The 24,223-nt window shown below is 51.6% G+C and overlaps 1 protein-coding gene and 1 long non-coding RNA gene across 7 annotated transcripts in view; one reads left to right on the forward strand and one right to left on the reverse strand.

Moving 5' to 3' along the window:
- The window catches only part of LOC142849949 (uncharacterized), a 61,899-nt gene that overhangs the window by 3,352 nt on the left and 34,324 nt on the right, over positions 1-24,223 (reverse strand). For 3 of the 5 annotated variants that reach the window (XR_012910638.1, XR_012910636.1, XR_012910640.1), the window contains 3 exons: positions 7,121-7,193; positions 909-957; positions 15-109 (listed from right to left, as the gene is read on the reverse strand). This is a non-coding gene — a long non-coding RNA (uncharacterized LOC142849949). The remainder of the gene's footprint in view (positions 1-14; positions 110-908; positions 958-7,120; positions 7,194-24,223) is intronic. The other 2 variants (XR_012910639.1, XR_012910637.1) reach the window with 1 other exon arrangement.
- Tspan32 (tetraspanin 32) lies at positions 10,088-23,472 on the forward strand. 2 transcript variants are annotated; one of them, XM_075972857.1, is made up of 9 exons: positions 10,088-10,171; positions 10,726-10,840; positions 11,706-11,803; positions 16,003-16,077; positions 19,837-19,938; positions 20,458-20,544; positions 21,915-21,998; positions 22,247-22,338; positions 23,388-23,472. In XM_075972857.1, exons 1-9 carry the CDS (start codon positions 10,106-10,108, stop codon positions 23,467-23,469), a joined length of 801 nt encoding a protein of 266 aa, XP_075828972.1. In that variant the 5' UTR covers positions 10,088-10,105; the 3' UTR covers positions 23,470-23,472. The 2 variants fall into 2 exon arrangements, with proteins under 2 accessions (XP_075828972.1, XP_075828970.1); XM_075972855.1 differs by lacking the exon at positions 10,088-10,171 and having other exon boundaries at positions 10,407-10,840.

Genomic DNA, 24,223 nt, shown 5'->3' on the forward strand with positions numbered 1-24,223 from the left:
ATGATAACATGTACCTGTGATCCCAGCATTTGGGAGATAGGGACAGGTGAAGTCCAAGGTCATCCTCAGCAAGTCAGTGAGCTCAAGGCCAGCCTGGGATACAGGAGACCTGTGCCAAACAGAGAGGGTCAGGGTTACAGGAAGCTGGTGAGATGGCTCAACTGTTAAGAGGACACACTGAGCAATTAAAAAGACCAGAGTTCAGATCCCAGCATTCACATGGTAACTTGAGAATTCTGTGTACACCTGTGACCCAGCTCTGAGGGGATCAGAAGCAGGAGGATCACTGGGGCTTCCTGGTTCTCAACCTAGCTAAGAAAACACAAACCACAGGCTCAGGAAGAGAGCCCCTGCTTCAAAGGAACAGGTGGAGAGTGATATACAAAGACACCTTATATCCTCTTCTGGCCTCTGCATATAGGCATTGATGTGTGCACCCCTCCACACACAAGTGTGCATATACCCACACAGACATATACACAAATAAGTAAATATTTTTAGAAGAGGAGGAGGACAAAAAGAGAAACCACAGATTGGGAAAATAGCTTTGCAAATTTTTAAAAAAGATTTATTTATTTTTATGTATGAGAGTTTTATGTCCATGTATATATATGTACCACATGCATGCCTGGTGCCTATAGAGGCCAGAAAAAGGCATTGGATCCCCTGGAGTTAGAATTATTGATGGGTTTGAGCCACCAGATGGCTGCTGGAAACTGAAGCTGGGCCCTCTGTAAGAGAGGTAAGTGTTCTTAACCACTGATCCATCTGTCCAGCATCGTCAAAGTATTTTATATGATAAAGGACCCCTATTCCAAATATACAAAGAACTCTTAAATATCAATAATAAAAAAATTATTTAAAAGATGTAGACGCCCCACCAAAGGTGAGTGAGGTAGGTGCCTTACCTGTGGGTGTCAGACAAGCAGATTTTCAACATCTCACAGAATTGGAGAACTGCAATTCAAACAACAAGGTACCATCACTGACCATGATGATGGCCAAAGTCAGGAAAATTGACAATACCTGATACTGTGTGCGGGGACATCACATCACTGCTGGTGGGAATGCCACATGGTACAGTTCAGAAGCACAGTGTGTCAGTGCTGGAGGGTAAGTGAGAAGTTCCTGACACTGGCCCACGTGGTAAGCACTTAGATCCCAGTAGGTGGTGCTATTATTGAAGGTGGGAACGCTGGACCAGGGGGCTCAGCTGAAGGAAGGAGGCCATTAAGGGAATTCCTTGGAGAACATGACTCTTCACCAGGCCCCTCTTGTCTTTGCTTCGTGTCCATGATGAGATGAGCAACCTCCACCTGCACTCGCTCCTGTCTCTCCAATGTCCCTGCTGCAGCCAGGAGACACTGAGATACCTCTGTCTCAGATGCTGTGAGTACCAAGAAATGGTCCAGAAACACCCCCCAAATCCTAACTATTTCTCTTTCCCCAAGCAAAGGCACCAGGTGAGTGGCTTCAGGTCCCTTTAGGAGGCTGGAAGAAAGAGGAATATGAGATTGTCTAGCAGAGCAGGACCCTTTCTCAGTCTGGGATGCTGAACTGGGTCTTGGTAGAGTCAGGCCTTGTGTGAGTGCTGCCAGGGGGTGGGGCCTGAAGCTCCTCATTAGTGCTGTCAGCTGACTCCAGTGCCAGTCCTTCAGTCTTGGAGATGCCATGACCAACTGAGCAGGCACAGGTATCTACAGGCCAGGCGACTCTAACCACTGTCCACCACAGATGCCACATTAGCAACAGGCCCAGGGGTTCCAAGCCTTGTCCTGGCAAAGGTTCCTCTTGTCTGTCTTCCATAAAGGTCTCAGTTCTCCCAGCCTAGCACCCACCCTGACCAGCCACCCCTCTTACGTCTGCCTCATTACTGATTCTGGGGTTTGAAATGTCAGGATTTGGTTGAGCACAGTTGTTTATTCCTGTAAACCCAACCCTTGGCAGACAGAGGCAAAGGATAGAGTTCAAAACCAGCCTGAACTATGTATGTGTTTCCAAGCCAGTCAGAACTATATTCAAAGGCCCTGTGTCAAAAATGAAATGAAATAAAACATCATAAGTTTATGTCACATTGACTTAAGACAGGAACAGTGGTTGGCTAAGGTCACCATGAAAGCCCAGTGTGAACAAGCACATTGACTGGGACAGGACTGCACTCTCTGTGTGCCTGTGGCCTCTAGGAGGCAGAGACAACCCTAGTAGGCTCCTTCCTACTTCTCAGTACTCAGAGTAACCTCCTAGGGAGACTCCAGCCTTCAGTGCCACAGCTAGGGTCAAGAGGGCCAAACCTTCAGGGTGCTTACCTAAACTTGGTTCTGGCAGTCTCTGCAAGCCCTGGTATGATAGAGCTGAGAGTCTCTGGGTCTCTCAGGGTCTTGGCCCTTCTACTTAGCCCTTGATACCTTCAACCACATCTAGAGCTTTGACTGTTGAACTCACTGCTGCCAACCAGAGCGAACTCATCGATATCTGATCTCTAATCCCAGAGACTGGGTATAAGAAGATACAAGACTGGTCAGGTGGGGTTAGGGAGTTACAGTCATTATGTTGGGAACACCACAACAGAGGAACAAACATGACTTCAGTGGTCCAGTTGATGAGTTTCTGCCTGGTTTTCCGGTAGCACTGGAGCCTGGAGGAGGTCCAGGGGTCACCCCAATAACAGCCCTCCCAGGTACCCCGAGCACCGGCCCTTTCTCTTCGTCACCATCACAGGTAACCCAGGTAAGACTGCAAGACTCTTCCTTACACTAAAGAATGGGACAGCACGGAGTAGAGGAATGTGCTTCCTTAAAGGGATCCTGGAGCCTGGGAAGGGGGTCATGGACCTTGGACACCTCCCCTCAGGGAGGACAGCTGCAGCCTGCAGGGTGAGCTGGACCCCACTGATGAGGAGGGAGGGAGGACAGGGATGGGTGGAGCAGGGCTGGCCTTGGTGTCCACTACTGGGGCAGGTGTGAGTACAGACCGAATGGGATTAGTGACCAGACACCAGAAGCAGAAAGCAAGAGACCCCTGGGCTCAGCTGCGGGTGGAAGGCAGCCCCTAACGTATCTCACTCTCACCGGAGTGGACAGTTTCAGAGTTGGGACAAAGGCAAAAGTCAGGCTACTCCCAGGTTAGGCTCCCTAACAGTCCCCTCAGGTTTGGAGCCCCACTTTCCAGGAAGTGACAAGGGCAGGAAGAGAACCAGGATGTGGGTGCCCCCATGCACCCAGGTAACAGACAAGCTGGCCTCCTGGAGTGGGAAGGGCTGTGTGTCACCCACCCTGCCCTACCAGGACCTCAGATGTTAGGTGCAGGCTGGGATGGTCCCACTCTGCTGGCCCCAAGGAGCCGACAGGAGTTTCTTCTGCCACACCTCCCTCAAGGTGGCTCTTAAGAGGACAAAAGAGGAGATTACTTCTTTGGCCCAGGCAATAGTCTTCAAGTTGTGGGATCCTGCTCTTAGGCCAAAGTCCCCCATCCCACCAGGGTTCCCGGAGGCAACTGTGTAGGTAAACCGAGGCATTAGTGAAAGAAAGCTACACAGGAACCAATGAAGCATCGCACAGATGAGCACTGGCTTGAGGGGAGGGGAGGACAAGTGGGTGGTGGGTGCATGGATGGACACCAGCTGGCAAGTGTTGTCCTCTCCCCTCTCTGATGGAGAAGGAGCAGTGGGAAGGAAAGGTTTGGAGGAAGACCAAGAGGTCAGGGCTTAGTGACACAATCTGGGGCTGACACAAACAGGCTTTGAAATGAAATCACCTTTGTAGAGTTGTCTGGGCTTATAGAAATGCCGGGTTATGCCAGAGCTCATAACGACCCTCTCACAGCCTCTACTGCCAGCTGGGAGGACAGGCCAGGCGAAAAAGAGAGCTGCATCCTTCCTGCACTGTCAGTATGTGGCACATCTGTAACCTGGTGCATGAGGGTGGCCCCCACACACCAAGCATTTCTCCGGCATATGCTGGCTGGGTTTCCCAATTCCATCTGATTCTGCATGACCTGCCTAGAGACGGCATTAGATCCCAAAGCTCAGGGGGCTGGGTTGCGCACTCTGACTGGGTGTAGTTTAAGCTTTGGGATCTATGAGCTACTCCAGCAAGTGACCCAGAACCAAGGAGGGGCCTGCAGGAGCTTACAGGTCTCAGCCAGGAGCTCATAGAACTCAGGGCAGCGCTGCCTTACACCTGCCCACTACTTTATTATAAAGGCCATGATGAAGGGCGACCACAGCCACCAGACCAGAGAGCCTCGAGGTGAGGCAACTGGAAGGGGATGCCTCCATGTCACCTTCAGGTCCACTGCCCTCTGGCACCTCCCGTGGTCAGCAGTTTGGATACTCCTACACTGTCCTTTACCTTTAACTGCGGCTTTAAGGTGCAGTCGGCTGATGCCATCACAGGACTCCAGTTGCTCCCCACTCCATGGAGGCTGGGGAAGGGGTGGGATTGAGATCCCCAAACTCTCTGCCCTAGCCTGAACTTCCTGGTGAACACCCCCACCCTAAGGCAACCTGGATGCCAGAACTAGTAGCCAACCCATGAAGGCTGCTCCTGCCACACTGGAGATTCTAAAAGGTTTTAGGTGTGTCCAACTTCTAGACATCAGGACCAACACTCTCACCTACAAAGTTCACGATCAAGTTTCAACTAAACCAAAAGCCCTACAGAGCTGGGAAGATGGCTCAGTTAGTGAACTGATCAATGAACAATGAGGACCTGAATTTGATCCCTGCATTCATCTTAAAACTTAGCTGTGAGGGGCTGGACAGATGGCTCTGCGGTTAAGAGCACTGGAGCCTCTTCCCAAGGAATCAGGCTTGGTTCCTAGGATGCTTATGAAGGCACACATTTGACTGTAATGCCAGTTCCAGAGGATCTGACGCCCTCTTCTGTCCTCTTTAGGTACTGCACCATATATGTGCAGGCAAAATACCCAAACACATAAAATGAAAATAATCTAAAAGGAAAAAAAAAAAGGAAAACGAAGATGGAGAGTAATCAAGAAGACACCTAAAGTTGGCTTTTGGCCTTTGCATGTGTGTGAGTGCATACAAAAAATTGTGAAAAATAATGTTCTTAGTATACTCACAATTTTTATGTTCAGTCACACATAGGATAACTAGCTCTCCTCGGTCACATGCAGACCACAGGACCACAGGCTGGGCATCTGTAGGAGCTTTGGATCAGGAAACCAAATATGTTTCACAGCAACATGTGACAATGGTGAGAGGCAGCTGTCACCCAGTATTGATGTATTGCTGTCAATTACCCATCTCCTGTGTCCCTGCCTGTCCTTCTGTGGCCCCAAGGCTCATCCAGGATCCCACATGACCTGCATCCTGCCTCCAAAGGCTCTTCTGGGCTAGAGCAATTTCTCACTGTCTCTGCTGCAACCATGAGATCTGAGGTGGCTGCTCGGATGTCCTGTGGAGGGCCCTGAGCTGGGAAATGTCCCTCTTATTTTATTTTTTTTTCAGTGTTAAATGGGAGTCATTGGTTATGGAAGAAGACAGCCCTCTCCTAACCTCCCATACAGGTCCCCACCATCCACATGACTTGTCCCTGGGTGTCATGGCTGGGCTGCCAGCAAGGCCTCCACTACATAGAGCCTCTCTCTCTTTTCAGGAAGAAGAGGCTCTGACTGTGCATGTGCTCAGGAGAAGGAGGGTGGAGCCTTGGGATGGGTTTGCTGGGATTCTTCTGGATTGGACATTTGCTCTATTCTTCCTCACTCACTGATATAGTTTATCCTTTACCTTATTGGAATGGATTCACTATGGGGGTGGGGCAGTGCCACAGCACAAGTATGGAGGTGCTGTCAGGGGACAACTTGCAGAAGTCCATTCCCCTTCTAGTGTGCAGCACCCAGAATTGAGCTCAGCTTGTTAGAATGGCAGTAGGTGTGCTTGCTTTTTTTTTTTGAATCTAACACTATTACACTATTAAAAATATTCAGCTTTGGCCATTGAATTTTTTTTTTTTGCATAGAACCGTTTTTAGTCAGCTTACTTATTAGATGAAGGAAGAAGCAACAAAGAGGAAGTAATATTCCAGCAATAAGTGCCCTGTTGTGGATGCATTTGCACACAGCGGGGCGGGAGGAAGAGAGAGAAATAAATAAATACACACTGGGTCATATACACAATACAGAGAGAGAGACGCATTCATACAAATACACAACATACAAACACACACATATACAGAGACACACATACAAAGACAAACTAACCCACAACATACAAAACCACACACATAGATATACACAAACATACATAACACATATACAAACACACACACAAATGTACACACGGATACACATAAATATACACAAGCACACACAGGAAGCACATAAATGTACACATACAAGCACACATATATACAAACACACATGGAGACACACAAATACATACATAGACAGACAGACAGACAGACAGACACACACACACACAACATCTTGGAGATCTGGGCAGCCAGCAATGGGCCTGGCCTCAGGACAAGGTCTAGCACAGGACCAAAATGGATCGATCCCTGAGCCATCTCTTTGAAGCCGAGCATGCAGCTTTGGGCCTCTTCCTGACTGTAGAAGGCCAGTACTGCCCTCTACTGGGAGTGGGTCATACTGCAGGGTGCCCTAAGATAGGCAGTAGGCATTGACAGTAGCTTCCTCTGACATACCCCTTCCTGGTAGAGAGAGTCACAGCAGAAGGTGTGTACCCAAAGGGTATGCTGCCAGGTGGTCCTGCAACACATGGCTCCCTGGCCCTGCTAGTGGACTCAGGGAAGAGAAAGTAGTCACTGGTATTGGGGGGACTGGTTTGTCCCCACCACTTTGAGAAGACAAAGTAAGGCCACCTGAGCAAAGCACCCAGCTCCGCTCTTTTCTCCTAGGCACCGAGTAACCAGGGGACGGACTCTAGGTGGTTCCAGGCCTATCTTGGGCCCTGGCGGCTGCCTGGCTCTCCCTCCCGTGCAGGTGGAGAAAGGTGTTGAGGAATGAGTAAAACTAGGTGGCAAGCAAACGGAAGACTCTGCTGCAGGTGGCCTGCACACTGGAAGCTTAGGTCACCCCTGAGGCTGCTCTGCATGGGCCCTGGACTCTACCTTGCGTGATGCCACCCCTCACCTACCTTACAGTCTCAAGACAGGGTCTCTGGAAGATGACAGCTACAAGGGAATCATCTGAGGATCTGGAAAGAGTCCCTTGGAAGAGAGAAAGAAGAGGCGACTGTAACAATAGGCTCCCACTGAGTGGGTAGCCACTTGGCCATCTTCCCAGCACCAACACTGGTAGCCAGTACAGAGCCCTGTTCCACTGGCTTCTAGAAGGCCCAGGGGTCACTCCCTCAGTTACCTGTTTTTCCTACCAAGGTGCCCCCTGACCAGGAGGACCCCATATTCCAGGATGTGAAAGGAGAGCCATGCAGTCCTTGCTGGAGTACCCAGAAGTCGCCTCAGACTTAACCAGATTTTATGGGAGCCACTTATGTTGTGACCAGATACACCATGGCCTCAAAAGTCCACTTAGCATGGCCCACATGTGTTTGAATTTGCAGTACTGTGCTATCCATGGCTTACGTCATTCTGTGTTATTGTAGATTATGTTTTAACAAAGATTCCTGTGGGTGTGTATGAGGACACAGGCCCTCCTGTGAGGCCCTGATATTTGAAATAAGAAAACAGTTGTTCCCCTTTCAAAAAGTGACTGGTAGCCACTTCCTAAATATAACCCCAGTAGCACAGACACTGAGAGAAACAATTAATAAATGGGACCTCCTGAAACTGAGAAGCTTCTGTAAAGTAAAAGACACGGTCAACAAGACAAAACGACAGCCTACAGAATGGGAAAAGCTCATCACCAATCCCACATCAGATAGAGGGCTGATCTCCAAAATATACAAAGAACTCAAGAAACTTGACATCAACAGAACAAATAATCCAATAAAGAATGGTGTACAGACCTAAACAGAGAACTCTCAATAGAGGAATCTCAGAGGGCTGAAGGACACTTAAGGAAATGCCCAGCATCATTGGCCATCAGAAAAATGCAAATCAAAACAACCCTGAGATTCCATCTTATACCTGTCAGAGTGGCCAAGATCAGAAACACTGATGACAGCTTACGCTGGAGGGGATGTGGGGTAAGGGGAACACTCTTGCATTGCTTGTGGAAGTGCAAAATTGTATAGCCACTTTGGAAATCAGTATGGTGATTTCCCAGAAAATCAGGACACAATCTACCTCAAGACCCAGCAATACCACTGCTGGGCATCTACCCAAAAGATGCTCAATCATACCACAAGGACATGTGCTCAACTATGTTCACAGCTGAATTAGTTGTAATTGCCAGAACATGGAAACAACCTAAATGCCCCTCAACTGAAGACCAGATAAAGAAAATGTGGTACATTTACACATGGTGTACTACACAGCGATAAACAAACAATGACATCTTAAAATTTGCAGGCAAATGGATGGATCTAGAAAAATCCATATTGAGTGAGGTAACCCAGACCCAAGAAGATAAATATAGTATATATTTACTCATAAGTGGCTTTTAGACATAAGCAAGAAGAAAAACCAAACTATAGGTCATAATCCCATAGAAACTAGACGACAAAGAGGACCATAAAAGAAATATGCATAGATCTACATAGAAAGGTGAAAAAGACAAGATCTCCTGAGGAAATTGGGAGCATAGAAGGGAAGAGAGGAGGAAAAGAGGGGAGTGGAGAAAAATGTATAGCTCAATAAAAATAATTTTTTTAAAAGGTAAAAAAATAGTATAGACAAAAGTCATAAATTTGAGATGCATTCGGGGCACAGGAAGAGCGGCAGGACTCGTGGAAAGGGTAAAATGATGTAAATACAATACACAGGCATGAAATTCTCAGAAACTAAAAATATATAAATAAAATAAAAGACGAAAAAGTGACTGGTAGCATCTTGAATAGTTCTTTATTTTTGTGTATTTATTTATGTGTGTGTTCCTGGGGTGGGGTGAGGTGGAGGCATGTGAAGGCCAGAGGTGAACCTCAGGTGTCCTTCCTCAGCAGCCAGTCAACTTGTTTATTGAGACAGGGTCTTTCACTGGCATGGGAGTCACCAGATAGGCTAGGCTGGCTGGCCAGTGAGTCCCAGGAATCCTCCTGCTTCAGCTGGAATTACAAGTATGCCTTCGCTTAAGGCCTGGCTTCTTTAACATAGATTCTGAGGAACTCTCAAGTCTTCACGCTTGACAGGCAGGCAAACACTTTACCAACTAAGCCATCTTCCCACCCCATTTATTTCTGAGATAGGGTCTTACTATGTGAGTTAGGCTAGCCTCTAACTTGCTATAATTCTCCTGCCTCAGCCTCCTAGGTGCTGGTTGTGAGAAACATGTTTTGCTTTCTATCAGAGATGGCTAGCCCACCAAAGGCCAATACCTATAAACTTGCCCCATCTTGAAACTCCTATGTATGCACCATGTCTGCTTGCCCAGCCCCTGGACATTCCTGAGAGCCGACTCTATCACAACCTTCCCCTCTGTGCTGATTATGAACTGGCCAATAGCATCAGGTCCTGAGATAGTCACCACCTGCAGGAGTCCGTTTGAGGATTAACACCGGGAGGACTTTGGGACACAGGGTCTCTAAAGCAAACACTAAGGGTCCTAGTGTAGCTGGGCAGGTTAGTACACTCTTATAAGCAATGCCAGACATTGGGCTCTTCTCTTACTGCTCCTCTCAAGACTCCACCCCCTCCCCCATACTGCAGGGTGGCTCAACCCATCTACTGGGAAGCCTCAAGTACCTACCAAAGCCCAGTTGTCTTGGGCCAGGCCAGGGCAGCTGCAGGTATAGAAACTGCCCCTCTTCCGGCCTGTCTTTCTTCCTTCCCCAAACCCAGCCACTATGTTAGAAGGGCTGTTGACAGATGGGAGGGCACAGTCTACCTACTGGGTCAGCTGTGGTCTGAGGTTCCCCACCCAGTGGGGAACCACAGAAGGGAGGGGAGGGGAGGAAGGGAGGAAAGAGGAGGTGGAGGGAGGGGAGGGGAGAAGAAGAGAGAGGAGAGGAGAGGAGAGGAGAGGAGAGGAGAGGAGAGGAGAGGAGAGGAGAGGAGGGGAAACCATGGAGCACTGGAATCGAATCAAGATTGCCAAATGCCAGATACTGATCACCAACTTCTTTGTCTTGGTAACATGCAAGTGGAACAGAAGGAGTGGGTGGGCAGGTGGGCAGTGGGGCAGTAGGGGAAATAATTCACCATGCCCGGGTTCCTCCAGCACTGTGGTCTCCCCTCCCTTGACACCACAGTTGCGCAGACTGGGTCTGGGTCTCTGGTGGCCACCCTTAGAGGACTGTGTACACACGTCCTTGTAACTGTCACCCAAGGGGCAGTGAAGAGCCTGGGAGAACCCAGGTTGGCTGGTGATTTGGAGTGTGCAGGGACAGCCAGGAAGGGGTGCTGCCTGGGATCCGGGAGAGGACAGGGATGCAGGGTCTCTGCAGACAGTTTGGTGTGATCTTCTGGGTCCCTAGAGAAAATGGGCACGAGTATATGTGTTGCATACTTATCTGTGTGTGATAGCCGGTCTGTGGAGGGCCCGTCCCTCCCATCCACAGAAACATGTAGGCCTCCCGCAGATGCCTTGCGCCTGGAGGGAGCCAGCTTGGGGCGCCCAGAAGCCCAGGCCCCACACTCTGTCACTGTGGGAGGGCTTTTGCATCTATGCACACCTCACTTTCAGCTGCTGGGTCTCTCTATGGCCACCATGGCAGTGGTCATTCACTTTGGAGACAGCTTTACAGTCATTCGTCAAGTAGCCCTGGAGAGGAACCCCTATGAAGGAATGCACTATTGGGGTAAGTACGGACAGAAATGGCTGTGGAGCAGGAGGTGGGAGGGCTCCAGGGTCAGAAGCACCTGGGAGGAGTGACCTAGCCCCAAACAGTCCTGACTCCCTGGCCCTAGGCTTTGGGCAGAGTCAGAGGTCGGGGCAGGGAAGAGATGCCCTAGTGTCCTGGTTTTACTAATAAAAGTGGTTCTCCTACCACACAGGACCGTTCAAACTGTGCCAGACCCCAGATCTGTGCTTTCAGGGCAGGGATCAGATGGCCTATAGGACTCGGTAGTGAGTACCATATTCAAAGGGCAGAAAATGCCTAGCTAGGGCCAAGTCTGCCAGAGTGCCCCACCTCCACAAAAGCAAGACTTTAGTGAGGGGGGTGTTCCTGATAGGAATGCAAAGAACCTAGGAGGGTAGGAAAGGGTAAGAGAAATTGAGGCCCCTGAATGGGGGGTTGTCAGCCCCAGTTCCTAGGCCCCCTGCCTTCCAAGGTGCTAGGCCCCGCCCACGCAGGAAGCCTGGGGCCTGGGCCTGGGCTGATAAGGTCACAGCCCCACACTGCCACCTGTCACTAGAGCATGGGGATGTGGCTTCAAGATAGTCTGTGAGGCAGGGAAGGCAGTAGAAATGGGGGAAAGAATATGGTCCCTAGCTTGTTCCCTGATCTTCCCCCTTCCTTCCCAGTCTTGGGAGTAAACAGGCTATCAGGCTATGAGACACCCCTTCTTTTTGGGCCAGAGATATGTGTCTTTTGGGACCTCCCTAGAAGTTTAGTCCTAGTTCTGTGACACCCCCCCCCCCAAAAAAGTAGATTTTGGATCCAACCTCCGTGCCCAGTCCTCATGCTGGGTCCCTCACCCTCTGCCTCTCCTGTTCCACAGCCTTCTACCTGGGGATCAGCCTCGCAGGTCTACTGAGCCTGGGCGCTGTCCTGAGCACAATAGCCACAGTGAGGGAGGCCCATGGCCTCATGGCTGCGGTAAGTTCTGTGGTCGGCCAGATGACCCCAGCTTCCAACAGGGACAAGAGCTGGAGAGAAAAAAGCCAGGGAATTGCCTGACCTCAGTCGAAGTATCCTAAAAGGAGGACAAGTCAGGGACTATGCACCAGTGAGTCTCTCTACCTACACAGTTAGGGCCTTCCACTTGGCCAGACAGGACTCTCCCACCTGGGCTGTCACTTAGTCCCCACAGGGCTCTATGCTACTCTGCCTTTCCCCAGACCTAACAATGGTTCTACAGCACCCCTGAGAGAGAGTTGGTACTCTCAGCCCTGGGGCCATCTCCAAAGACCTTGGGAGGGCCTGGTTCTGATGTCTAGCTAGGTCTGGACACAGGACCTGGTTCTGATGTCTAGCTAGGTCTGGACACAGGACCTGGTTCTGATATCTCGCCAGGTCTGGACACAGGACTGGATGAATTTCAATTCTCATTAGAAGACCGACCAGGGACAAGGAAATCCTGTTCCTGCAGCCTGGGCTTCCTTCTCACAGGTCCACTATCCCTGCCTAGCCGCTGACAGGAAGTTTCACAACCCCATAGAAGAAAGCCCTTGTTGCTGCTGTAACTGTTTCTCCATATGGGTGTCCTAGTGTGCCCCTACAGCCCTCAATAGTTAATCCAGGTTCTGTCTGGCAGGACCCTCTCCATGGCCACCCAGTCCCCGTTTGACCCAGGCTTTCCCAGTTACCCGAACTGAGGCAGCTCCTTCCTGATGCCCTGGTCTCTTACCTGCCCCACTCCATTCCAGGCATAAGATCTCATTTCCCTCCTCCATCCATCCTTGTGCTCCTGTTTGTAGACTCCCAACCTCTGCCTATGAGTGACTGGGGGAATCCAAGAACCCTCAGGAACCTGAGCTGGAGGCTATGCTTCCTAGATAGACCGAAACTAAACTTGGCAACATTGTCTTCATGTTCAGTGTATTTGCTGATGACCCTTGGTCTCCAAAGACAGTGACAGAGTCACCACCTTCCCAAGCTCCTCCCTGTCCTGCTTGGCAACTTGATCTGTGGACATAAGATTCCAGGAGCTTTAGAACCCACCCAGGCCTCCCAAGTCCTCAATCCCTCAATTCCACCATCCCTGACAGACTCAGGGCCTGGTGCGGTACTGTTATAGGGACAAAGTCACCCCATAGCTAGAGCTGCTTCAGGGACCAGCCATAACTGGGTGGTGGACTAGGCAAAACCTGGCAGCTTTAGCCTCCCTGGGATTCTTGCTCTGATGATACAGGGGCAGGGATAGTGCTGGTCGTGAATAAACACTAAACAAAAAATAGCCTGGATTTGCCTCCCAGAGGGAGGCCCTAGCAAAGAGGTCACAGAACTGGTGGACTGTGACCCCAGAGGATTTGTGTCTTGCTGGAAGAAAGCATGGAGGAAAGACAAGATGGAGGCAGGGGTATGCAGGAGACAGGCCGAGAGGCCTGCGCCTGGATATAACTTCAGCCACCAGGGGGCACCATAGTCAGCATGAAGACTGTAAAGCGGGAGGCGGGAGGCAGGTGGGCCAAGGGGCCCAGCTCTGGATCAGCTGATTCCACTCAGCCTTCCCAAGCTCCTCCCATGTCCTGCTTGGTATCTGATCCGTGGGCAAAGGATTCCAGGAGCATTAGAACCTACCCAGGCCTCCCAAGTTCTCATCCCTAACAGACTCAGGGCCTGGTGCGGTTATACGTGTTTCAGCTAAAAGACAACATTCAGATTCCTTCTGTTCAGAGTTGTATTCTCAAGGTCACTCCAGGCCCAGGGCTCTGCACTTTGCTGAATCCTAGCACCCTCTACCCCAGCATAGACAGTAAGCCCAGTTCAGTCACCACAGGGTCCCTGGGAGCTCCACTGCTCACAGGGCCTTAGTGTCATGTTTATACTTGTGCCTGTGTGCACGGTGGGCACCGTCTGCCTCTTCCTGCCCGGCAGCTGCCTGTGTACTGTCACTGGCCTGCGTACTGGATGGAACATGTGTAAAGCGCATATAAAAGGGTCTAGGGAGGGGAAACATCCCCCTTCGTGACTCTGTGCCCACTGCCCCCCTCCATGCTCTTTCCTGCCCCGCCTTCTGAAACACAGGAAATGAAGGAGCTAGCTAGCGGCAGGAAGCAGATTCAAGTTGTTTACAAGTTTATTTATTCATTTATTTTCATTTTGAACGAATAGAGAGAAAAATGGCCACAGTTAGGCCTGGCCCAACCTCTCTCAGCACTAAGCAGATCTTAAGACCCTTTCTACATACATACACAGAGAGAGTGTGTGTGTGAGAGAGAAACAGAGAGACTAAAACCCAAAAAAGACAGAGGGAGGAGGGAAGGAGAGGGAGAAACTCCCTCTTGAGGATGAAATGGTTGAAATGGTTTCTGGAAAGGACTGGACTCTGCAGCTGGCTCACAGCCTCAGCTGGGAGGCAGAGTTGAGGAATGGCTTCCAGACAGGGAAAGTCAGCCCTCGACTGCCAGCAAGAGGAAAGAGCAGAGAGGAGGAGAAGGAGGGAAGAAAATGTGGAGGAGAGAGAACAAGAAGGCAGCAGGAGGAAGGAGGGGGAGGAAGGGCTAAAGGCAAAGATAGGAGTAGCAGCAGCAGGCAAGCCAGGGCCAACTCCAAGATAGTGATGCAGGCTCCAGGTCGGGCAGGAGAAAGCAGGGAAAGGGGGCACCCCACCACTGCAGAGCTCACACCCACCCAAGTGTGAGGGGGCAGTGCAATGCCCCCAGCTCTTTTCACACACTTGGGAGAGCTAAGCTGCCCCTGGCATAGACTGTTTGTTCCTGTCCTCCTGGCCTATGACTGTAGGCTGCTCTGCACACGGGCCACTTTTCCCAGAGTGAGGCCACAGCTACTCATACTCATACCAGTGACACTTGGGAGTGAGGTGGTGGTTGATCCAGAAGGCTCAATGGTCACCCTGACCTCTGTGTCCTGGGAGGATCTATGTGCATGGCACTGGTGCTGACAAGAGCACAAGGCTGCTGCTCCGAGGTCACCCAGATGGGAGGTCACTAGATGGGACTTTGGTGGGTGCTATTGAGGAACAGGGTTCTTAGTACAGAGTGACCCTGTGAAACTAGTCACAGAAGGGCAGGGACTTGTGCCAGTACCTGTATCAGGGGAGAGATGGGCACTGCCCTCTAGCTCTGTAAGGAAGTCAGCAGTTGTACCCCGACTAAAGCCAAGAAGGAAAGTGTGGAGTGTGTAAAGAAGTCCCTTTTTAGCATTTGGGATGAGGGGTAGGAATGGGATGACCACAGGGACCCACACTGGTGTAGAGGAAGGGTAGGAAACTCACGAGGAAAGGAAGGTCACAGTCTGGGGTGCCAAACCTATGCCCGGGGTTGTGGCCTGTGGTTCTCTATGAGTCAGGCTGTAGAGGTTAGGGTTTCCTTGGAAACGGGTTTCAGAAACGAAACAACAAAGGGCCCACAGAAGGCGCCCTGTATGAGGGGGCCATTACCTACCTTCAAGGGAAACATTTCTGGCTGGGGATGTGGGTCAGTTGATCGAGCGCTTGCCTAGCACATATGACAGCCTTGGCTGAGATACTACACTGACTAAAACATCGCGGTTGCATACACCTGTAATCAGCGCTGAGGAGATGGAGGGTCATGAGCTCAAAGCCAGCCTGGGCTACCTCCATGAGCGTCCACTTCAAAGGAGAAGATGGCAGTTAGGTGAATAGGGCTGGGGCAAAGGCTCAGCAGTTACAAGAGCTGCCTGCTCTTCCAGAGGATCCAAGTTCAGTTCCCAGAAACCACAAAGAACTACTTGTGGCCCCTGTTCCAGAAGATCCGATACCTTCATCTGGTCTCCCCATATATGTGGAATACATAAAGATAATTTTGTTTAAATCTAAAAAAAAGTCTAAAGGTCAGGGGTAGAGGGTTCTGATGCCAAAATTTCAGATCTGGGGAGGCACTGCCTGGCCCTCCTGGGGTCACTATTCCTCTTAGAAGGAGCTGTAGTGAGCTAGGGCCTCTACCATATTGGAAAGGCCTACCATTCCTAAGGAAGTATGTGCCACCTTAGGTCCCAGGTCCTCCAGAGGCACAGAGGAATCCCCAAAAGAGTCTCCCCCAAGCAGTAGTTAATGGAGCACAAGTCAGTAGCTCAGCCCAGGCCCCTTGGGGAAGCTACCTCCCCAGGCCACATACCTGGCTGTACAGTGACCAGGCCATCTCTGTCCCCAGGGTTTCCTGTGCTTTGCCCTGTCATTCTGTGTCCTGGTGCAGGTGGCATTCTGGAGATTCCACAACCCCACCCAGGTGAGTGCAGCCAGGACCCTCTACCTGGACCAGCCTGGTTCTTTGCTCAGAGTTTCTGTTTTACCCTTACTCCCTGCCCAAGGAGACCCCCAAAATGCTCACGCCAATCCTGATATTAAATGAAAAAAATATTTTTCTATGGTCCAGAGGACCTGGAAGAGGGCTGAACCCCAACAACAGCTTGAGAGCATGGGTGTCCAGACTTCTGCCTGAGGCAGCCGGGCCAAGCAGCATTTGGGCAGAACCTTCCCTGTCCACTGACGGGTGGTCTGGATGGCTGGTCACAGCGTGGGTGGCCTCAGTCAAGACAGCTGCCAGGTATCAGGGGCTGACCTCGGGTTAGCCTGCAGCAGCTGCAGCCCATCTCCCTGTTCTAAAACTGTTTACATTCTAAGCCCTAAACTCGGGGTGCAGAACAGGCAGAGGCCTTGCAGGAACCAGAGGGCAGGCAGCAACTAGGGTTTAATCTACAGAAGGGAAAGGGCTTCTTACTCCAGTCCTCTTAAGACTGGCCGCTAGGGCAATTCTCCAAGGCCTGCCTGACTGTGGTGGACGAGGGTTATTCCTGGACCCTGGCCTGCTGGCCTATCTATTGTCTTGGATTTCTAACTTCCAACATAGCCCTGAGACCTGGTGAGCTACCTGGAGGTAGCCTCGGTGAAAGCACCCTAGGTTTAAAATCAAGGGTGGCAGGCCAGTCCTTTGTCCTCCCTGGGCCTCTGTGTCTGCTTCTGTAAATGGAGAGTAGAAAAAGAAAGCCCTGCTGCAGAGCTACTGCATGATGGAGATGAGCCAGCAATGGAGGGGCAGTCCGGATCCTCTGCACTCCCAGCTTGTCTGGAATGTGGACCTAGTTCTGGGTTGTCCTGAGGAATGAAGCCGTGTGTGGTACCAAGCACAGAGCCACCATCCTCCCATCCTCCCATGTTCTCCCTACCAGCGAACCAATCCAAGCCAAATAGGTCACAGCCTTAGACTTGGTCCTCCTAGCTGCCCCTAGCCCCATGGGTAAGAAAGAATACAGGAATCAACTAGTAATGCTTAGAAGCCACCCCAGCTCCCCAAAACCTCCCTGGAAAGATCCCCAGGACATCCTAAAACAAGGGTCTAGCAAGAAGGTAAGGGCAGACAAGGAGGAGACCTTGACTGTCTCTGTAGACCAGGCTCTGGCCTGAAGTGAGGATAGGGTGCTCCTTCCTGATCCCCCCTCCTCCCAGGACACAGGCCTTGGCAGGCACCCAAGGTTGGTGAGGATAGCGGTGTGGCCCAGCCTGCTATGTACTGAATACAGAGAGATAGGGCTATTCATTACTCTCACTGTGGCTTCAGAGCTGCTCTGCCGCAATCTCCCACTGTCCCCAAGGAGCAGAAAATGAATTGTTTAACTTTCCTTAATAATTCATGTCAAGACCAAGCACAGAACAAACATGTCTATGTAGCCTGGGGACCCAGTGCTGGTCCACAAGCCACCTGCAGCTCCACGTGGGGTCCTCCTGGCCATGGCTCTACTACCCTGATCTAACAAATGTGGGGGAAGGGACATCACCAAGCCTGGATAGATATCACAGTGTCCTGGTCTTAGGAAGAAAGATAGGGGGATCCCCTAGACATTGCTCCTCAATCTGCAGTAGCCTGGGCTGCCATGTCCTGCACAGATCCAGGGATTGACCTGACTGAGGCGGCAAGGGAATGAAGAAAGGACAGACACACAGACACACACTGGAAAGCTAGAATCGGGCAGTGAAAGCTGCAGTCTCTTTGCCCCCAGCAGCTCAGTGTGTTTATTATCTACAGCTGAATAAGGAGGCGGGGTTAATACAAGCAGATAAACAAGGAGAGTGCGTTTATCGCACACAGCTGGACAAGAAAGCGGTTTGAGCTGGTCTCAGTGAGACTCACGGAAAGGGACGCTTTGCCAACATCTCATGGATCTGAGGCTTTGGTCTGAGGCTTGACAACAAACACCCACTCAGGACGTCATATACTCAGGGCTTCCTCTACCCTCCACACTGGACAACACACTTACAAAGGAGACTTGGTACCCCAGAAGCTGCTTGCCAACCCTGCAGACACAGATACTTGCTGGAAGGGACCCTTGGATAAAGGATGTGGAGGCTTGGGACCCTGGTTTAGGAAGCCTCTGGTCTACCCTCCCTATTCCCATGAAAGAACTACAGCCTCAAGTCTCTCACAGAGCAACTTAAATGCCAAAGGGAGTGCAGATGGCAATGCACTAACCCCACCCCCCACCCACCACCCTAGTGCTGGGCTCTGCAAAGAGTCCAGCCTGGTCTCTAAGGCCCCAGAGTCCGGTTTTGAAGTCTGGGCAGACCTCTGTTGTTCTGCTCATGGTGGGTGGGATGCTGGGCAGAACCAAGCTGAGCTGAGCTCTAGAGCTGATGTCATCTCTATTGTCCTGTAGGAATGACAGTGGACAGAGGGCCCCTGGGCGCTGGGACATCCCTGAAAAGTGGCAGGACTGATGAGGGAAATAAAGTCAATTGTGCCAGAGAGTGGTGCAAAAAGGGCTAGTCCAATAGTGCCTATTTGTTTCAGCTACCTGCCCCACCCACGCAGCTCCAGGCATTCCCAGCCCTCCCCAGGATTTGTTCTCTTAAGGACACAGTAAGCCCACAGGCTTGAGGAAGCTGAGACCATGAGAGGGCTCTGGCCCAGACTAACCAGCAACCAAGGCCAGCTTGGCACCTGCCCTGGGTGGGGGAGGGCTGGGGCAGGCTGAGCTGGGGATGACTCATGGGGATGTCTGGCTCTGTTGCATGGATGGAGAGGGAGAAGTCGGTGCCAGGATCAGCCGTTAGCACGGAGTTCCCCTGACTCCTACAGGGGCCCTTGGGCCTGGGCTGGACTTGGTTACAAGAACCTCTGACTACCTGTCTGCCCACTATGGTCTGCAGGCACCTGGTGAGTGAGGCCCATAGTGGAATGGACAATCAGGCTGTGAGACAGACATGCTTCCTCTCTGAAAGGCATGAGTGACATGCCTCATGCTTCAACACCACTCCAGCCATTCAGGACAACACTCTGTGTGACCTGGCTGCTGGCCTAGCATAAGGCTGGGAGTCAGGAGGACTCAGGGTCTTCAAGGCAGAAAAACGTTGGAGGACATGCCCTGAGCCAGAAGATCAGTGAGTTCCACATATTTGGGATGCCTTCCTGGAAGAGATGAAATTCCAATTTGTCTCTGAAAACATATTCGGCCTGGGGGAGGACATCTTGGGGTAGCAACTGAGCACAGTAGGGAATCAGAGCTAGGACACAGAAGCAAAAAAGTCTAGGCTGTTTTGTGTGTGGAACAGAAGCAGGGCCAGCCTTGGCCCCACCCAGCTTCCTTCTTCCTCTGCTGTGTCCCCCTGGATCTGACTCCAGGTGCCCTTACCTTCCCTGGTCCAAGACTAGAGAGAATCTTCCCAGTATTCTGGGTAGTTCTGAAGAAGGGCCAACAAGAACCTTAGGGAACAGAGGAACTAGTCCAGGCTTCTGTACATGCTTCTCAGCAGGCTGGGCCTATTGCCTACATCCAGATGAGCAGGATGCTACCCCATGCTACCCAGAACCCACCTCTAAGGGTGGGTAGCTGAGATCTACTGGCCTCTTCTTTAACCCTTGGGAGTTCCAGGGGCAACAGGCAAGCCGTAGGATTGCCATGGTAGGAAGAAAGTTCCTGGAAAAGGAGGCCCAGGGTGTGGGCTTCCCTGGGTCTCCCTCAGGCCATTGTTCCCTGGGATGCTTTTGGTGCAGGTGGAGGATGCAGTATTGGACACCTATGACCTCGTGTATGACCAGGCAATGAAGAGCCCATCCAGCAGCTGGTGGCAGGAGCTGGCCACCATCCAGGACACGGTGAGTGAGGGACAGGGTGGTCATACTTGCTGTGCCCCCAGAGAATGGGTGCCAGACATCCTCTAGAGTCAGCCATCCTGGCCAGGCTTCCAGAGAAGATCCCAGGACACAGGTACCATTGTGGGTAGATGACTGGGATCTCACCCATTCCTCTCTGTCCCTAATAGGACTGGCTACCCAATGTAAGTACAGAATAAAAGGGTAATGTCCTTGTTCAACATGGACTGAGAATTCTAAGAAGGAATTGGGTATTCTTCAAGGAAGTAGGTGCTCAGGCACCAGGCAGGCAGTAGGGCCCTGCTCTACAGGGACGAGGTCCTCAGAGAGCTATGCCGTTCCATCACCAGGGCTAAGGCACTGGTGGATATTTTTCCAGCAGCAGCTGTAATCCTGATTCCTGGCTCTGGTCTCTTGGGGGCCCCCGTTGCAGAATCGCCTAAGTTGCTTATGCTTTGGTGCCTTAGTTTTTCCATCAGTCAGTCCTGCCCACGCTATGCTCCTCTCTGGTTTGTCTTCCAGTTTCTGTGTTGTGGGAAGAAGTCTCCTTTTGGGTTTCTGGCGAGCACCAGAGCCATCCCATGTCAGGGCCAGGAGGCCATGAGAGAGGTGAGGAGGAGGGGGACGAGAGTTCCTGTACTCAGATCAAATGAAGGTTGGGTACTTCAGGTTCTACCTGTGAAGGGACATCTTCATCCTCTTTGCCCCTTTGGCCTCTCACATTTTGGGATCTGTCCTAAAGTCTCAAGGATGTACCCGCTCCCCCCCCCTGCACACACTGCCCCCCCCCCGCACACACTGCCCCCCCCATGATAAGTGGCAGGGGGCTAGGAACTTACAAGATGGCTAGCTTGACTTGGCTCAACTCCCTTCTGCAGGCTAGCATTGGGTATGTACCCCGCCCACTCTTCTCCTCCTTCATGAGGCTTCCCCAGGCCATCAAGCTCCTCCCCCACCCTCCCCTCTGAAGCTTCTAGAAGCTCAAAGCTAAGGCTCTATATAAGAAGGTGATTGATTTACTATTTAGAAGGAGTAGAAAGGGGTCCCCCAGAAAGAGTAGAAAGTGCCAGGGAAGGGGCAGGGAGGAGCTCTTCTACCCTGAGGACTAGGCCCTGACCCACTCTCCCCCACCCTGGCCCTCTCTCCCTACCCAGCCCCCTCTTTGTCCCATCCCCCTGCTATCCTGGAAACAAACCAGCCCTATCTCATGGGGAGAGATGTCTGGCTACCCTCCAAGAAACAAGAGGGTGGGGAATGGCTCAAGGCCCAGCAGGGAAGGGAGCTGGCCTGATGGGAAGGGGCTGAGAGTCAGGGAGTCCCATCCACCCAAGAACAGTCCTCAGGTCCCAAATCCAAAATAGCTCAGTGCCTGCCTGCTGTTGCAGGGTGGCCAGGGACCACAGCTGGGTTACAAAGGACCCCTGGTGGGAGAGAAGCCAAGGCCAGCTCAAGCCAGCAAGGCCAGTTCAGGCCAGCAAGAGGATCACTTACTTGCCAAAAGGCAAGAAGGCCCCCTGTAGGGCTTCACATGGTCCAGGCTATCCCCAACAAAAATGCCAACACCTGAATGTCCCAGAGGTCAGCTGTCACCTTCCTATGCCCACAGCAAAGAGACCTGCAGGTCCAGAGTCTCTGCCCCCACCACTAACAGCAGGCCCTGGGAACTAGAGTACTTCCATCCTGGACTGCCTGGAGACAAACAGCAGCCTAGGGAGGAGCTCAGGGCAACTAGAACAGGGCAGTGAGCCACTGCCCCCACAGAGACTGGCGCCATGGCCTCAGTCTCAAGCTTCCTAAAGCCTCTTTCCCAGAGGGTTCAGCAGTTCCCCTGGGGAAGGTACACACCTTGACTGCCCTGGCCTTAGCACTGGCTGAGCAAACCATGCAGCCCCAGGGGCTTCTAGGAGAAAACTGGAATGGGGAGAGCCACACACAGTGTGCAGGGAGGGCAATCAACCGTGCATGTTGCCTCTGTGCAGGACTGCCTACAGAGGATCGGGAACTTCCTGTGGACACATTACAGTATCGCCTCCACCCTGACCTGCACCAGCCTGGCCCTCACGGTAGCCACCAGTTCTTTCCTTGGCCTCCTTCTATCCCGCCCCACCTTGCTGCTTCCCAGACAGAAGCAGTCCTGGGTTACTGCCTCAGACTGACCCTCTTTAATCATGGCACTGCCAGGATCTTCCAGGCCCAGTCAGCAGGGAGGAGCCAGCCTCTGACCCTGGGAACTTCCCTGGAAGTGGGAAGGCTCTGCCATCAGGACTGTTGGTGGCTGCTGACACCTGGGCATCTCTCCTGATTGCTCCAGGTGTACGCTATGATGCTCTGCGCCTTCCTGTGGTTTGCCATTCACTCCTACTGTGGCTTGGATCGCAAAGGCAGATATACCCTCACCCCACGGTAGGCCCCCCTCTCTCTAGAAGAGTCTTACAGCACCACAGGGTCCCAGTGTATCTATGCCTCCCACGGCAGATATGTTGTTACCCGTGCCCAGTCGGGCAGGTATGGCCTCCGTAGGAAGCCCTTTGGAAGTGTAAGGTAAAATGACATGCCCTCCTCTACTCCGCCCATTTCCAGTCTCTGATGAGACCTGACATCACCCTGCCACCAACACAGAGATAGGAAGATTCCAGCCCTGCCTCCCCACCCCCTGCAGCCCAGAGCCCTGGCTCCCAGGCCAGGATAATTGGTCTTAAGGAACCCCAGGACTCCTCATTGATAGAATCAGGAAGGACCCAGTCCCAGCAGCCAGGAAAGCCCTTCTGTTCCCAGAATACTTAGACCCTGCTGTCAGCAAGCTCCATCCACCCACACACCCAGCGCTCTGACATCTGGATTCCTATACCCAGCATCTGCACTGGCCCTCTACGTTCTGAAAATAGCCGGCCATTGCCTCCAGAGCACTCTGGGGCATGTTTATAAATGTTCGTATGTGTGCACAAATGAGTGTGTAGAGGCTGGAGGACGATACCTGTTGTTATCCTCAGGAATGCTGTCCTGCTCTGACATAGAGTCTCTTCCCTGGCCTGGAGCTCACCAACTAAACTAGACCAGCTGGTTAGAGAGCCCTGAGAGCCTCTGTCTCTGCCTCCCCAATACTGGGATTACGAGCATGCCCCACCACACCTGGCATTTTTAGGGTTTTAGGAATCAAACTCAGGTCCTTGTGCTTGCAAAGCATTTTTTATATTCATTCATTTATAATTTATTTAATTGGCAGGAGGAGGGGCGTGTGTACATTCCACTGACTGAATTATACCCCAGTCCTTCTTACAGTACCTTCTAGAACATTCTGAAACAGCCTCACCACCACCATTCTGAGATGGACTTGCAGTCCCTTCTAGAATGTTCTACAACAGCCGCTTAGTCCCTATAGAACATTCTGGAACAGACCCCCAGTTCTTTCTAGAACATGCAGAACAATTTCACTGTCCCCTTTTGCTTCTCAGAGCCCATGGCTGCCAGCCCCAGGAACCCAGCCTCTTCAGATGGACCAAAGATGGAGTGCCTCAATGCCCCTCTGAAGCATAAACATTTGCTAACTATTCGACATCCCTCTGAAGCATGGGTGTTTGCCGATCATCAGGTCTAGTAGGATGCTTGCTGCCTACTTGCCCACAGAGATGAAGACGTTGGCGCTGAGCCCTCCATGATCCACCTGGTGGGGCAAGGGAAGGGGAGGAGATTCTATTAGTGTGTTAGTTACTTTTACATTGTTGTGGCCAGACACCTACCAGAAACAGGAAGGATTTACTCTGGTCCATCACAACAGGGAAGGCACGGAGGGGTGGCTGTGTCTATGGCAGCAGGATCAGAGGGTGGCAAATGCTGGAAGCTGGATGTTGAGGTAAACTAACTTGCTCTGGGTCATTGTGGAGCAAAGGTGACTTTGGCTCCATAGTCCCGATAACAAAATACACAGAACCACATGGCAACAGCCAGGTTTTTGAAAATGGCCATGGGTCTGTTAATGCTCCTTAGTTTAGGGAGAAGAGGTCACCATATCCTCACCTGCGATTCCAACTACTGCTCCCTCCTGCCAAGGAAGTGTTAGGATCTTGGGAGATGCTGGAATGTGAAAAATTACCTGAAGCCAGGTCTCCATGATCCAGCATCCATGAGGTCATCACCCACCATGGCGGGGCTTTTTAGGGGATGACACTGTTTGGGGGTTACCCACGCTCCCTATAAGTAACTCCTCATCCCAAGAAACCCATTGGTTCAGGTTGAAACTTGGGTAGAATCCTTTCCATGCCCCATCAGGGGTGACCAGTTTCCTGTTCAT

Source organism: Microtus pennsylvanicus, chromosome 5, assembly GCF_037038515.1.
Source record: "Microtus pennsylvanicus isolate mMicPen1 chromosome 5, mMicPen1.hap1, whole genome shotgun sequence".
NCBI classification, from domain to species: domain Eukaryota; kingdom Metazoa; phylum Chordata; class Mammalia; order Rodentia; family Cricetidae; genus Microtus; species Microtus pennsylvanicus.